The sequence below is a fragment of the Pogona vitticeps genome, chromosome 2 (genome assembly GCF_051106095.1).
Source record: "Pogona vitticeps strain Pit_001003342236 chromosome 2, PviZW2.1, whole genome shotgun sequence".
NCBI classification, from domain to species: Eukaryota; Metazoa; Chordata; class Lepidosauria; order Squamata; family Agamidae; genus Pogona; species Pogona vitticeps.
The window spans coordinates 259404352-259421066 of record NC_135784.1 but is presented as its reverse complement, the minus strand read 5'-3'; the positions used below and the strand labels follow the sequence as shown (position 1 = coordinate 259421066).

Genomic DNA, 16715 nt, shown 5'->3' with positions numbered 1-16715 from the left:
AATAAGTCTTTGAAATGTCATGTTGCCAGTGTTTTGAAATAGTCATTCACTATTTGCTTAAAATGTGGAAATATATGAAAATCTGTCAACTTTTATTTCAGTATTTTCCCCCCTCTTCTAAAATTTCACTCCAAGAGATCATCTGCAGTTACATTTCATGAGAATGTAGCAGTTACTTCAAGAGAAATGGCTAGTTTTCTTTTCTTGGATTTATTTAAAGTTCGAGTGAGACTGATGAAGTAATACAGAAGTCTTTTTTGTTTTATACCAATTAGCTGATGCTGTTTAATAAACTGGAGTCAGGGGTTAAGTCCCCTTCTGTCTGTCCTTCAGTGTAATAGCAATGGCCAGCACAGTGGATATTGCAACGCATGGCACCCACCACAACTCTATTCTGTAGTAGATGGGTGGCATGCAAGGAGCTGGAGGTGTGAGGAGGAGAGAGTAGTTAATCATCACCCACATCATAATATGTTATTTCAAAGCACTGGTAGGGTAAGTAGTGAAGTACACATACATCCCTTACCTACTTTGTGTCTACTTCTTAACCACTGCTCATGCCCTGCTAGTTTTCTTTTTATAGACCTAGTGATGCCAGTTATTACCAGCAGTAGCAGTATACATGATTACTGCGGAAGGAATGGTTATATTCTTGAAGTTGACTTCTTCTTTTCCTTGGTAAAGCTTGAAGAGTTGTTGAAATGTTCAGAGTTTTGACTGTAGGTCATAGCAGAACAAATGAATAAATGAGGATATGGCAAATAATATATGATAGCACTGCAGTACAGATGCAACTCTTTATAAAGTTATCAACTTAAATGGAGTGCACTTATCTGGTATATTTGTCAAGTCGTTTACCCCAGAATTTGAAATGGTTTAAAAAATTAGAGAATGAGGGGGGGGGAGAGAAACAAGCAGAATGTGGAAGTGTTCATATAGGGCCACTGAACAGATCCAGAAAGTTATGTTATGTTTAATGGGTCAGGTCTACAGAGGCACTGTGATAGATAAAAACATTTCCTGAACAGAGAAATTGTCATTGTAGTTATGTACTGTTGTTTATATATAATGTATTCCTGTTGGTACTTAGCTTGTACTTTGGAAAATTCCAATGAGAAGTACCAAAAGAGCCATTGCTTAATTGTCAAGAACCTCTTTACACACATACTCTGTGTATTTTGATGTCTTCCCTACTTTTGAAACTACAGTAATGAAGTTTTATCGATCTATTGCTGAGGCTCAATCTGTATCCTGTTTTGCAACCCCCAGCCAGCAACCTGATAGAAGCTGGGCTGAAAGGTTGTCACAATATCAAAATTCATCTGGGTATCAAAGTATAAGTATTTTCATTGTTGCAGTGACTCCAGGTAACATCAACTTGTCTAATTCTGCATGTTTTATCTACCTACATTTTTTCTGTGTTCCCTCAGTACAAAAAATATTTCAGAGTTGTGGAAAACATCCAAAACATCTTATAACTATGGAAAACCTACAGGCAGAAATGCTTGAAAAAATATATGAAAGCAAACAACAGATCCAGATCTTCACAGATCTGTGCAGAATGAAAAGCCTGCACTGAGTGATGTTCAACTGTAGTCCTTTTCCTGGCAAAGGTCTAGATATATCCTCCTGATCCTCCACTATGGCCTTCCTGGGTTACCCAATCATGCCAGAAAGCCACACGTTCCCTGTGCAGAGTCTTCAGCAGCCTTTTATCTATTTTCTTAGAAAGCTTTCAGTATGTAGTACTCTCCTGATTAAGTCAAACATCTTATTCCTCTCCTTTCGTTTTAGCAAGTGACTTTGAGGTCCAATTGTTACTTGAGGAGGAAGGTGAATGCTTTCATTCTTATGGTAACTTCTCTCTGAGGTATTTAATTAAAAAGAGATAGTGTCACCTGTGTGTAACATTGCTGATGAGATGATTGATGCAGAATGGCAGCTCTTTAAGGATTATTCTCTTGGGAATGTTTTCTTGTCTATATGCATGCACCTGAAGGTTGAATGAGATAAACTGAGATTCGATCCAAAGTTTGTTCTGACATGTACCTTCTGACTAAATTTAAGTAAAATGCTGTAGAACAAAGGGAGCCTTAATTCTTTTGCTTTTAAAAATAATAGCGATCTTCCCAGAGTCTTTCCTACTATTTTTTTTTCTTGTGCAGCAGGACAGATTGTGTCTGTCCGTGCACCTTACAAATATGGAGTCAGTTTTTTTTGTTTTGTTTTCTTTTGTTTATTTTCTCTAATTATGCTCAGGTTACTTGTTTTGGATGACATCCACAAAATAGTTTAGGATAAGAGTAAATCCATAAAAATACTGAAATAGCTATAAAATAAAATTTAAAACAAATTTTAATGAGATTAAATGCAAATTACTGAAAAGTTCTTTCATTACTGCCAGTGTAAATTCTGCTGGCTTGGAACATGGGCACTAAAATCATCTAAACATGCAGTTAAGCATCAGGGAGCTCATATGAGAGAAGACATTCACTGAGGCATTTTTATCTTCAGACTGTTTAGCAGGTTTTTTTTAAAAAAATTAAATTTTATTAATACAAAATAAACCTACTACTACACAAAAAACCCTGTATAAAATACAATACAAAACAATACAATAAAATACAATTACCCATGTGCAGCCATCACTTTCAGGACTAGCATTACACTTCATTCCATCCATTTTCACTCCAAAATTTCATTGTTTCTTCCCTCAGTGTAAACGCCCTCCCTCTCCAAAATACATGTTCCAGAAATACATTCCATATTTTCTTAAAATCATTATTTTTCATTTGGCCTTTACTTATTTTGATATCACATGTCAGTTTGTCATTGATTGCCATGTCCCATAATTCTCTATACCATTCCTCCAAATTAAATTGATTATCATTTCTCCAGTTCCTTGCAAATATTATCCTTGCTGCCGTAACCATTATTACTATTAAATCCTTATTTTCTTTCACCAATTGATCTTCCTTAATCACATTCAATAATGCTATTAACGGAGATGTTTGAATGTTCAATCCAGTTATTTCAGATATTTCTTTAAATATTAAATTCTATTCTTTCTTTCTTTTTTCGCATAACCACCACATATGTAAATACGTCCCCTTCTCTGTTTAGCAGTTTACATGTGAGACCACCATTATGGATTGAGCCTGAAAGGTAGCTAGAAACCACTGATGTTGTTTTCAAAAAGAAGTAATGCAATATTAGAAACCAATCTGTGACACAATCTTGGTTGTCACATTTTGAACCCTTTGCAACTTCTCACAGTCTTTGAGGGCAGCCCAAGAAAAGTTAAAGCTACTAGGGTACCTTTATTTAGGTATAAGAAATTGATCCAAAAATATTTTCTCGCAATAATTGCAACTATGTTGGAAAACATAGATTCAGGAGCACTTCCAAACTATGAGCCTGCCCTTTCGATGCCATTGGACTTTGCCAAGTACAGGTAGTTTATCTCTTTTTAGGCTGAAATTTGTTTTTAGCTTGGGTTAAGGTTTTTTTAAAAAATCTTCCTCTTCCCTTACCTATTATAAGTTCTGGAAGTGATATGTAGAAATAATTGCTATATCTGGGATTGGAGGAAAAAGAGGAACAGAGTTGATATCACGAGGAGAATAGGGTGCCCTTGGTGTGAATTATTCATTCATTCATTCATTCATTCATTCATTCATTCATTCATTCATTCATTCATTTATTTATTTATTTATTTATTTATTTATTTATTTATTTATTTATTTATTTAACTTATATGCCGCCCACACTACACGAAGGTCTCTGGGCGGCTTACAGCATTTAAAATACAATAAAAAGGCAAAATAAAAGGGCAAAATAATTAAAATGCAATTAAAATATATATTCTAAAAATTGCCATCATACCTACAGCTGATATTATTTCAGTTAAAAGCCATTTGGAACAGGAAGGCTTTGACCTGCCGCCGAAATGTCATCAGTGTCGGCACCAGACGAATCTCAGTTGGGAGGGCATTCCATAGTCTGGGGGCAGCTGCCGAAAAGGCCCTTTCTCTACAAGCCCTCCCTCTTATAATTATGATTATTATGTGCTGTCAGGTCACATTCAGATGTATGGTAACCCTTCTTAGGGTCTTCTAGGTAGAAAGTACAGTACTTAGAAGTGGTTTACCATTGCCTTCTTCTGAGGGTGTCTTGGGACTGTGCTGCTTGCCCAAGGCCACATAGGCTGGCTTTTCTGGGATGTACAGTGGGGAATTAAACTCCCAAATTCTGTGTTTGCAGCCATTTGCCTAACTCACTGAGCTACTCAGCCAGCTATAATGATCATATGTCATGAAGTCAATTCTGGTTTCTGGTGATCCTTTTCTGGGTTTTCTGGATATAGAGTACATGGAAATGGTTGAGCAGTCCCTTCTTCTGCGGCATCCTGCGGCTGTGCAGTTTGCCCCAGACCACACAGACTGGCTCTTCTGGGCTATGCAATGACTGGCTCTTCCTAACCTCTGGCTCTGCCTCCAGATACCTAAGTCACAAGGCTATACTCTATTATGTGAGGAGGAAGATCTTGTTTTATTTTCTGGACTGGTGTAAGACTGGTGGAGCACTGGAAGGTGCTGCGTGTTTAAAAATCCAAATGGGTATTAATCAAGTGATAGAATTACACTTGTCTCAGCAACATACAGTATACTTGGTTTATATAAATTTTATTGCCGAATGGAACATAAAATTATTGCCTGTAAATTTTACAAATTAATCTTGATTAGTTTTATAACATGGGCTGTGATGGTAACTGACACAGTATTTATCACTGGTTTATCAGATTTGCTCTTGGAGTCTCTTAATGCAAAACCTTATCTCACCTTGTGATTCCAAGGAAGAGATGCTTCAGAAATATATTTTAAATTTAACATGCATATAATGTGTTTTGCTACAATATTTTTGCTATTTGCCTTTGTAGGAATCCACCTTATAAAGTTATTTAAAGAAGTATGCTTAGAAGGTACTTACATTATATATTTTCTGATATCACTGTAGCTAATACTGATCATGATCAAATGTTCCTGAAATACATGAACTCAGTTATATGACAGTTACTATACTCAATGTAAAGTAGATTCTATAATGAGCCGGACTTCGTTCGTTTGTTTAGTCGTGTCCGACTCTTCGTGATACCATGGACCAGAGCACACCATGCCCTCCTATCTTCCACTGCTTCCCGGAGTTGGGTCAAATTCATGTTGGTTGCTTCGCAGACACTGTCCAGCCATCTCATCGTCTGTCGTCCCCTTCTCCTCTTGCCGTCACACTTTCCTAACATCAAGGTCTTTTCCATGGAATCTTCTCTTCTCATGAGATGGCCAAAGTACTGGAGCCTCGGCTTCAGGATCTGTCCTTCCATTGACCACTCAGGGTTGATTTCCTTTATAATGGACAGGTTTGTTCTTGCAGTCCAGGGGACTCTCAAGAGCCTCCTCCAACACCACCATTCAAAAGCACCAATTCTTCGGCAGTCTGCTTTCTTTATGGTCCAGCTCTCACTTCCATACATCACGACCGGAAAAACCATAGCTTTGACTATTCGGACTTTTGTTGGCAAGGTGATGTCTCTGCTTTTTAAGATGCTGTCAAGGTTTGTCATCGCTTTCCTCTCAAGAAGCAAGTGTCTTTTAATTTCGTGGCTGCTGTCTCCATCTGCAGTGATCATGGAGCCCAAGAAAGTAAAATCTGTCACTGCCTCCATATCTTCCCCTTCAATTTCCCAGGAGGTGATGGGACCAGTGGCCATGATCTTAGTTTTTTTGATGTTGAGTTTCAGGCCGTTTTTTTGCACTCTCCTCTTTCACCCTCATTACAAGGTTCTTTAATCCCTCCTCACTTTCTGCCATCAGAGTGGTATCATCTGCATATCGGAGGTTGTTGATATTTCTTCCGGCAATCTTAATTCCGGCTTGGAATTCCTCCAATCCAGCCTTCTGCATGATGTATTCTGCATATAAGTTAAATAAGCCAGGAACAATATACAGCCTTGTCGTACTCCTTTCCCAATTTTGAACCAATCGGTTGTTCCATATCCAGTTCTAACTGTTGCTTCCTGTCCCACATATAGGTTTCCCAGGAGATAGACAAGGTGGTCAGGCACTCCCATTCCTTTAAGGACTTGCCATAGTTTGCTGTGGTCCACACAGTCAAAGGTTTTTGCATAGTCAATGAAGCAGAAGTAGATGTTTTTCTGGAACTCTCTGGCTTTCTCTATAATCCAGCACATGTTTGCAATTTGGTCTCTAGTTCCTCTGCCCCTTCAGAATCCAGATTGTACTTCTGGGAGTTCTCGGTTCACATACTGCTGAAGCCTACCTTGTAGGATTTTGAGCATAACCTTGCTAGCGTGTGAAATGACTGCAATTGTACAGTAGTTGGAGCATTCTTTGGCACTGCCCTTCTTTGAGATTGGGATGTAGACAGATCTTTTCCAGTCCTCTGGCCACTGTTGAGTTTTCCAAACTTGCTGGCATATTGAGTGTAGCACCTTAACAGCATCATCTTTTTAACATTTTAAATAGTTCAGCTGGAATGTCATCACCTCCACTGGCCTTGTTGTTAGCCAGGCTTTCTAAGGCTCACTTGACTTCACTCTCCAGGATGTCTGGGTCAAGGTCAGCAACTACATTGTCTGGGTTGTCCGGGATATCCAAATCTTTCTGATATAATTCCTCTGTGTATTCTTGCCACCTCTTCTTGATGTCTTCCACTTCTGTTAGGTCCTTCCCATTTTTGTCCTTTATCATGTCCATCTTTGTATAAAATGTTCCTCTAGTATCTCCAGTTTTCCTGAACAGATCTCTGGTTTTTCCTTTTCTGTTATTTTCCTCTATTTCTTTGCATTGTTCATTTAAGAAGGCCCTCTTGTCTCTCCTTGCTATTCTATGGAAGTCTGCATTCAATTTTCTGTAGCTTTCCCTATCTCCCTTGCATTTTGTTTCCCTTCTCCTCTCTGCTATTTCTAAGGCCTCATTGGACAGCCACTTTGCTTTCTTGCATTCCTTTTCTTTGGGATGGTTTTTGTTGCTACCTCCTGTACAATGTTACGAGTCTCTATCCAAAGTTCTTCAAGCACTCTGTCCACCAAATCTAGTTCCTTAAATCTGTTCTTTACTTCCACTGTGTATTCATAAGGGATTTGGTTTAGATTATACCTGAGTAGCCCAGTGGTTTTTCCTACTCTCTTCTGTTTAAGCTTGAATTTTCCTGTGAGAAGCTGATGATCAGAGCCGCAGTCAGCTCCAGGTCTTGTTTTTGCTGACTGTATAGAGCTTCTCCATCTTTGGCTTGCAGAGAATATAATCAATGAGCCAGACTCCCATTAGCTAATTACACTGGCTTAAATACTTTTGGTGTAAATGGTAGCAATGAACTGCTGCAAGTTAACAAGTTGCTGCTTGTTTCACTCATCCATCATTTCACAAGACTGGCACACAGTGAGGAATTCAGGTTATGACTTGTTATTTGGTGGCCATTTGCCTCAGCAATGTATAATCCTGCATTTACAGCCAGCATAACTAATCAATAGGATTTTGATCATAGAATGTTTGCTTTCATGATCAGTAGTACAACTGATGGTCATTTTGATTATTATGCTATCACATTGCTTGAGTATAATGGATTTTGGTCAAGAATGTTTTACAGATGCTCTTTATTATTTATTCATTTAAAATATTTCTACCTCATCTTTCTCCTCAGGAGGGCCTAAGTTGCCTTACAATATTATGGCTTGCAAGATGCTAGCATACTATTAATTTATCTTTATGATAAAACCCCATTATTCCAGTATGATATGGTAAAATCATTTTGTTTATTCAATAATTGGTTTCTTATATGTTGTTGTTGTTTAGTCGTTAAGTCATGTCTGACTCTTCGTGACCCCATGGACCAGAGCACGCCAGGCCCTCCTGTCTTCCACTGCCTCCCGGAGTTGGATCAAATTCATGTTGGTAGTTTCGGTGACACTGTCCAATCATTTCTTCCTCTGTCATCCCCTTCTCCTCTTGCCGTCACACTTCCCCAACATCAGCGTCTTTTCCAGGGAGTCTTCTCATGAGATGGCCAAAGTATTGGAGCCTCATCTTCAGGATCTTTCCTTCCAGTGAGCACTCAGGGTTGATTTCCTTTACAATGGATAGGTTTGTTCTCCTTGCAGTCCAGGGGACTCTCAAGAGCCTCCTCCAACACCACAATTCAAAAGCATCTATTCTTTGGTGCTCAGCGTTCTTTATGGGCCAGCTCTCACTTCCGTACATTGGTTTCTTATATACTGCACAGTGAAATGCCTTGATTTTATTAAATAGTATGTTTTTTTCATGTAAAAGAGAAGTAGTATATATATTTTCTGGCTGATGAAATATTTAAGTGTAATTCCACAGCAAAGCCTTCATCCCATGATAGAAATGTACCATAACATGTTGCAAGAGGCATCATGTCCATCAAAGGAAAGAAATAGGATAGTGAATTAATTAACTGAATGATTTCACTGTTCCCTTTAGTAACTTAAGAGCCATGTTGGGTCCTCATTCTGGTAGAGAAGAAAAATATGAAATAAATATGCACATGATTTTTTTTAAACTTAGCTTTAGCTTAGCGTGTTGTTAATTGAATAATCTTTCTGACTTATACCCTTGTAATCATGTGTGTACTCTCTGTACACACATGACTGCACCCCATTGTATAACACCGACGCAATTATTATATTTGCGAATGGTATGAAAGTGATGCAGCTGTATAGAAGACGCATTGTCTTCTATAAGCAGACAATGAGTGCTTATAGAAAAGAAGAACAAGGGCTGACACTATGGTGTAAAGAAAATAATCTTATACTTAACACTAAAGAACTTATAATTAACTTTAGGAGGAGGAGAGACATATATTTACCACTGTACATAAATGGTGAAGAGGTGGAGAGGGTTAGTAGTTTTAAATTTTGGGGTATCTGTATTTCAGAGGACCTCTCATGGTTTATAAATGCTAATATGCTGGTGAAGAAGGCACAGAAGAGGCTGTGCTTCTTGAGAGTGCTCAGGAAAATAAATCTATCTTAGCATTTACTTCTGTCCTACTATTGCAGTACCGTACAGAGTGTCCTAACATATGGCATCCTCTCATGGTATGGGAGTTGCTCTGAAATGAACAGAAAAGTTTTACAGAGAATTACTAAAGTTGCCCAAAATATCATTGGACTTCAGCTTCCAACCTTGCACAACAGCTTTGCATCTCACTACTTGAGGAAGTCATTAAATATTCTCAGAGGCTCTTCCCACCCTGCTTATAACTTCTTTGAACTGTTGCCTTCCGGCAGAAGATACAGAGCAATTAAAACTCGGACGGCACGTTTTTTAAACAGTTTTCATCCTAGAGCTATAATTGCACTTAACAAGGAACTTAAGAATTACCAGAGTTGTTGGACTCTGTTACTATTACTTGATCTGTTGTATTGTATGTTGTGTGGATACTATGAGCTTTAGGCAGGGTTCTGGGATTTAGGGATTGTTATGAGGGTGTGTGTGTGTTTTTGGTCTGGTGTCTGAGTGTTCTTTGTGAATTTTGTTGTATGTGTAAACAGTGTATATAATTTCAATGACAATAAATTGAATTGAATTTATTTAGTTCACATTTTTATAGGAAAATCAGGTTCTGTGGACTAAACATTGGTATTTATTTCTTGATGCAGGATAAGAAATGGATTCTCAATCATGAAGATGTCACACTGGGAGAATTACTGGGCAAAGTGAGTAATCATCTGATCTAAATGAGAAAAAAAGAAAACAAAGCACATCTTAGCTGTGGCCCCCAAAACAATACAAATGCAGGAATAGGTAAAATCTTTATTGGACCATTAAGAAAATAGAACAAACAAATAAAGCAAGCTTTCAATTATAACTCATCTTCTTCAGGCTATACACCAAGTTCTTGTGGGTACCTCCAAATTTATATGTTTATATTAAATTCTCAAAAGTTTTATGGCCACTGTTGGGGGCCAGGTGTAGCTTGTTAGATGGTGATAGCTGTAGTCTGCAGCTTCTTATAGCAAAATACTCATGGCAATTATATTGTATACTTTGCCCTGGAAATGCTTGTTCCGCTTCAGCCTCATGTTTAAAATGCCCATGCATTTTTGCACCTTAGAGATGAAGGTCGACTCATGATATGTAGAGAAATAGTAAGCAGGATGCTTAACGTTTTCCATGTCCACCATGTTTCCCCACACCCTCCCCCTGCAGTTTCTAAATTCATACAGTGAAAACACGGGTCTGGAAATCCTGTTGGTGGAGAAAAATGCAGAAGGAGGGCTAAGTGCCATTTTGACTCCTCACTACTTCTCCTCTGAAAACTTGGTTAGGAAAGAACTGTGCAATGGAGAAGCAACAGGCAGGGGTAGAGTATCTAACTCTTTTTAGAGCTAATTTCTCCAAGGAGGAATTTCAGATCTGTATTTTTATTATGTAGATGCACGGCCTGCTTTTTCATGTTGACATGGATAAAGTAGCATGTTGTGTTGCAAGCTCTACAAAAGGAGTGGGCAAAGTGGCACCTTACCCTCCCCTAGCCCCTCTTCTCCTCACAGATAAAGGTGAATTGTCATTCTGGAACACCCCCAGGAGTGGTGGTATGCCTTTTAAACAGGTCACAGCCTTCCTGCACCATTTAACAGCCCAGAATATCAATTTATCGAAGCTGGAAAAATTAGCCAGTTCTGGTTTCATTTTTTCGAACATCTTTAAGATGTTTTTGTGCCCAGCCCCACCAAAACATTCCCAGGGACTTTTTAAAAAAAGGCTCATGATAGTCCATTAGTTAAAAAAGTATTCATAGATGCTCAATGTCCTTTAAGTTGTCTTGAATGATTGCAACTAAAAGTTGTGTGCATGAACTTCTGGTTTCCTTCTTTGTGCAAGGAAAGTGATGGAACACACTGTGCATGTGCAGCAGTTTCCTTTCATAAGTTCTATGCACTACATATTTTCATGCTTAATTCTGTTTCATGTGGAGAGCAGTTGAACTTGGGTGACTAGACATATACCAGTGGACCATCTACTTAAGGAATTAATCCGTATTGGAATGGTGGCTGCAAGTCGAAAAGTCTGTAGGTCGAATCTCCATTGACCTACAATGCATTGAAAACCGATTAATCCCATAATCGGCGGTTTTTATTCTATTTTTGTTCCATTTTGGGTTTTTTCTGGTCTGTAAGTCGATTCTCTGGCTGCAAGTCGCATCTAAATTTTGCAGCCAGAGGAGTCTGTAACTCGAAAAGTCTGTAAGTCGAGCCGTCTGTAAATCGAGGGTCCACTGTAGTGTTATAGGATTTGTAATCTCTGCCCAATGATAGTCCTTGTGGAAATAGTGGGAATAGGCTTTATGTGTTTCTTCTCCAGCCTCCATCTGACAACTCAGAAGCCAATTTGCTGCCTGCCATGAAGCACAAATAATGCCCTTCCTCCTTGCCATGGCAACACATGAAATGGCCTTGTTGCACCATTTGGACTTAATTTCCTACCTTTGTCTATTTCCACTTCATGGTGCAGCCTGAAGACAGCTTTTTCATTCTTCTGCAGAGCCAACTCTGCCTGCACTCTAGGGAGATCTGGAAGAGGAAGTACTGTACCTTGTTCACATAGAAATGGGATCTCTTGATTTGCCCATTTGAGTGTTGAGGGAGAAGCAGATAAGGCAGCATGTGAGCCCAAAGTTTGCTTCTAATATCTGTTTCCATGTGATCACAGGAAACAAATATTATCTGTCTAACATTAAGAGGGAGTAATTTGCATTTATTTGTTTCTATTTCTTGAGCATTTCTGTGCTGAAAATTTTCTTCTGCGCCACAGTTCAGTGTTACAAGGAGCACCCATATACAAATACAATCAATTTTTCAGAACCATGACACAGAAGCATACAGTAGATAAGGCAACTGATAGTTTCATATTATATTCAGTGGCCTCATATTATATCAGTCTGCCAGAACCAGCCACCAAACCAGACATTTTAAGATCTGTTTCTGAAGCTTCATGAGTGTATTGGAAGCATTTTTATAAAGTAGTATGAATGTCATATTGAAGAAAGGCCTGCTGCCTGCTGTCATAGATTTTGTCCTTTGGCAGATACATACTAAAGAATGTAAATAACAAATATGCAGGAGGCAGTCATTCAAGACCCAGACCCTTTATGAATTACAAATTACAGTGTTCAGAAATGCTACAGATACTCTCTCTGTGTGTGTGTGTGTGTGCGTGTGTGTGTGTGTGTGTGTGTGTGTGTGTGTGTGTGAGAGAGAGAGAGAGAGAGAGAGAGAGAGAGAGAGAGCTATCACTAGGTATAACATGAAAGCATTTATTTACTATGTCATTATTAAACTGCTTTAGCCTATATATTTTACCTTTCGTTCTTCCAAACAGCATCTTTTCTGTGTTTCCTGATTTGCGTTACTCTTTGTATTAATGTACAGTATGATGTGGTAGTAATCTAAAAGACCTTGTTAATTTTTTTCCCAAAAGGAGTTTTCCTTCCATAGTGTGGTTGTGTATGCTGAATTTTATATATCACTTTACTGAAAGCAAGAATTCTCTATAAAGTTGCTCCAAGAACAGTTTTAAAGATTTAACCGCATAATGGTCCTATCAAAACATAAAGAAACTCTAAGATCTACCACATTTCTATTTTCCCATGATGATTTGGTGCCTGTAAGATTATGTATTATTTGTGCTTTGAAGGAAATGCTAGCTCAGGGTCAAGTATAGTGGGAATTGCAGCTTCAGTTCTTATTCTCATATCACCAGGATAATGCCTGAAACTGTGTGGGGAAAGTCAGTGCTTTGGTCCCACCCCACCACTCCAATACCATTGTTAGCCCAGTTTTTGAGGACTGATGTTGGCATGAAGAATTACTCTGAGGTAATGTGATGATTCTGCAGCTTCCAGGCATAGCCACACGAGTACTAGTCTATATAGGGACAAAGAAGCAGCTAAATAATCCGCCCTTCCTTCAAAATTCTGTTTCAGTTTTGGGTACAAAATAATTATATATTTGGATACTAGAATTGCTTTGATTAAAATGATTTCATTGTGTGATTAGGTTATATTATTTGAAATCTCCTACCTAGTATTTCAGTTTCCTGAGGCACATCTCAGTAAAAACAATTTTATTAATGTTCCTGAAAACCTTAGAGGCCTACTTCGTTACTTTTAAAAATCCTTTTGCCTTACTATAATACCGTAACATAGAACTAGGTATAAACTGAAATCCATACACAGTAGGTGAAAAGCAGTTGAACACTTAGCTGGTATCTCTGATATCATTCTCTCTGATCCTTTTCAGATCTTTCACTGATGTTATAATTGTCCCAGAAGTGTCATTTTACATATCCAAGTTGAGCAATAACTCTGTTTTATTTAGTTTAGCTTGTTAAATAGCTCTAAATAGCACATTATAAATGTGCAATACCCAGAGCAAGGTTTTTACTATAATTTTAATTAATAGCTGTCATTGGCCCCCATCCCTGTGCCACCAACAATTGAAATAATATGTAGCACACAAATTAAAGGTGTGGATATGAAAGATTTGTGGTCTTTGCATTTCCATTCTCTTATAGTAGAGATAGACCACTTATATTTATGCCACTGCTTGACCAGAAAGGCCCACAAAACAGCTTATAAAGGCAGCTTATAAAACAAACAAGAAAATAGAACTTCCAAAACTTAAGACAGTTATATCTTATTGGCATTTTCAAAGCAAAAAACAAAAACAAAAACCTAATACTCAAATGTGCCATTCCCACTGCCTAAAGCCAGTTTAGGGAAATGTTGAATAGTGGAGGACTATAAACCAAAAGCTTGTGCTGTCAACAAGCTGGAGCATGTCTAAAGGAGGGTAATCAAGATGGTAAAAGGCCTAGCAGTCAGTCCCCATGAAGGACAGTTCAGGTTGCTGGTTATGTTTAGCCTGGAGGAGAGAGAACTGAGGACATGAACACACCGTTTGTCCCAGGTTGATGCAAACCTCTCTATTTTGTACCCTGGCATTTTAATGGCTGCCTCAGTTAATACAGAAATATTTTTATCATCCCAGAGAGGTGCATTTCTAGTGTCTATATATCACAGTCCCCTTCCCCTCACCCTTTTCTGCCACTATCATCATCTTCTACACCAACTATTGTCATCTTTTTCATCTCTTTTGCTGACATTCAAATCCCTTCTGTTTTTTTAGTGTCTAACAATTGAAATAGCACTGAACTGACAAGAAATGGTAAGCGTTTGCATTAGTGTTGTATCATTTTTGCACTGATATTTTAAAAATACGATTTACAAACTGCATTGCAGTTGTAGTCCTTACCAGTATGAGTGGAAAGGCAGGCACAAGAAGTAGGGCTCACTCCCACAGCCCTACCCTGTTTTGTGCATCATCAGTGATGTCATCTGAACACATCCAACAATGGCCCTAAAGGACCAAGGGAAGTCCTTTCACAGGCCAAAATTACGACATATAATCATGTGAGTGAATCATATGCTACAACAATGCAAGCCCTGCTGGCCGAATAAAATGTACCACATAAGGTAGTTATTCTACAATATGGGAAGGGATGTCAAGTGGAAAATAGAGCAAGCTTGTTTACTGCAGCTCCAGAGAACAGGACCTAAAGTAACAGATACAAATTATAAAAATAGACATCTGGACTAAATGTTACAAGGAACTTCGTATCAGAGCCGTTAGTCAGGAGGATGGACTGCCTTGGAAGGTTGTGAAGAACTTTGTTTCTATGAATGGGTCATATAGCTACTTTTATGTATTTATATTCAGTGAGGGAAAAGAGATGTCTGTGTTCCCTACACAGTCTCTGTAAATCACAACCCTATTACAAATGCCTGCACAAACCCTTATAATTTAACAAAAACAAAATAAAAATAAAGAACACAAATACATTGTGGCACCTTAAAAACTAATTGCTATATTTTAATGTGAATAATGTGATTTAATGTAAAATAGCTATATTTTCATGGACAAGTCCACTTCCTCAGACATAAGAGAATGCCATGCTAGCACAAACTAACATAGCCACCTCTTCTAAAACTACTACCTTATAACCTGATTGTAAGTGGTGTAAAAAAGAGGGAGGAAAGACTGGCTAGGATTAGATAATTGGTAGTAGATACCTATCTTCCTCTTTTGCAGCTTCAGAAAGCTCGTCTAATTTCTTTTTTTCCCCTTTCTTCTTCACTCTCTCCTACAAGGAGAAGCCAGATAATTGGGCATCTGCCTCTTCTGGGATCATAAAGAGAAGTTGGGGCTTATTTCCATATTCAGCTAGGTACAGAGAATAAAGAGAGTTGGGAGGAAGGGGGCTGTTCTAGACAAGCCAGCCATAGTGTGAGTAGTTAGACTTACTGTGTTTAGTTACAGTTCGGCCGTACTTAAGTCAAACCTTTCATTGTGTTATTTGTGCTACATGATTGGAGTGAACTGAGGCAAGCATAACATTCAGTTTAGTTTAGATATTCCTAGGTTTCTTTTTTAAGGGTCAAACCTTCACAAGATTTCTTCCAGCATCTGAAAGTGATCAACATTCAGAGCTAAGCGTTTAACATCATGGAACATTGACGGAATTAATAAGGCAGGGGTAATAAAAATTGCAACGCCCATAAAATACAGCCCATCAGAATAACAACCCTACCAGCAAAAATAGTTTAAAGCTATTCCAGCATAAAGCAAATCAGCAGCATGATAGTGAACTTTTATGAAAAGAAGTTCTTAAAAACATTAAAAGCCAGTTAAGAGCCTGTACGAATGTCAGGCCTTTAACTGGGTTAATGTCATTTCAGCTGTGGTCCAGTTGGTTCATTAAGACCACTGCTAGTTATATTTGTTCTTTTCGCTTCTCCAGTAGTTGACTGAGTTCCCCGAACTGTGATTCACATCATCTACTATTATCTCCTGTTTTATTTTGAATTGTTTCATCACAGGGTGTTCAAGATACAAAACATTTAGAAGTGGTTTACTGTTGCCTCCTTCTGTGCTGTACTAGCGAGTTAGCTTGAATGCCACTGCAGTTGTCTATGAATGATCCTCCACCAATGTCATTTTCCACTAACGCTCCGTAGCTGCCCTTGAGGAATTTCCCATTTTTTCTTTATTCATATCAGAGTGTTACACAATTTTAAATTATGGACATATAGGTAAAATTAAAAATGAATTAAAACGTTAAGATAGACTATTTTTTTACCAGAAGCAGGCTACTTCAATAGTGTCATCCTGCCATTTGCTACATCTTCTTTTATACACAAAAGTACTGCATTTATTGAATTTCTCTACAGTCACAGAAAAATTGTCCTGTATCCAAGTATTTGGTACAAGGATTTTTCTGCTCCATCACCATTAGAACCGACAATTCTCTTTTACTGATGCAGTCATTAATTCCTGAAGAGAATGAATGAATCTTTCTCAGACTTGACCCTTCTGTCTTGGGTGACCCTGTTAGGAGTCTAGACTCATTAAGAAGTCTAGTCACTTGACAATCTTGCTCTTCCTGTTATCCTCAAATCCTTGCATCATTGAAGGTGTGCATTCAAGAGGAGGTTCCATATTTTTAAAATTTCTGAATCCACTTAAACTTAAAGGAAGTACTCTTTCCTGTAAATCAAGTGTGAGCTTTTGTAAGAATGTTGTTAAATTAGCACAGCACATTGTGATGTTTTAT

The 16715-nt window shown here is 38.2% G+C and overlaps 1 protein-coding gene across 5 annotated transcripts in view; it reads left to right on the top strand.

Annotated features, from left to right (window-relative positions):
• FER (FER tyrosine kinase) overlaps positions 1–16715 on the top strand; it is a 239676-nt gene that overhangs the window by 121489 nt on the left and 101472 nt on the right. For 4 of the 5 annotated variants that reach the window (XM_072992471.2, XM_078386258.1, XM_078386257.1 and 1 more), the window contains one exon: positions 9701–9757. In XM_072992471.2, the coding sequence (XP_072848572.2) occupies positions 9701–9757 (57 nt within the window). Of the gene's footprint in view, positions 1–9700; positions 9758–14230; positions 14270–16715 lie in introns of all 5 variants that reach the window. The other variant, XM_072992474.2, reaches the window with a different exon arrangement.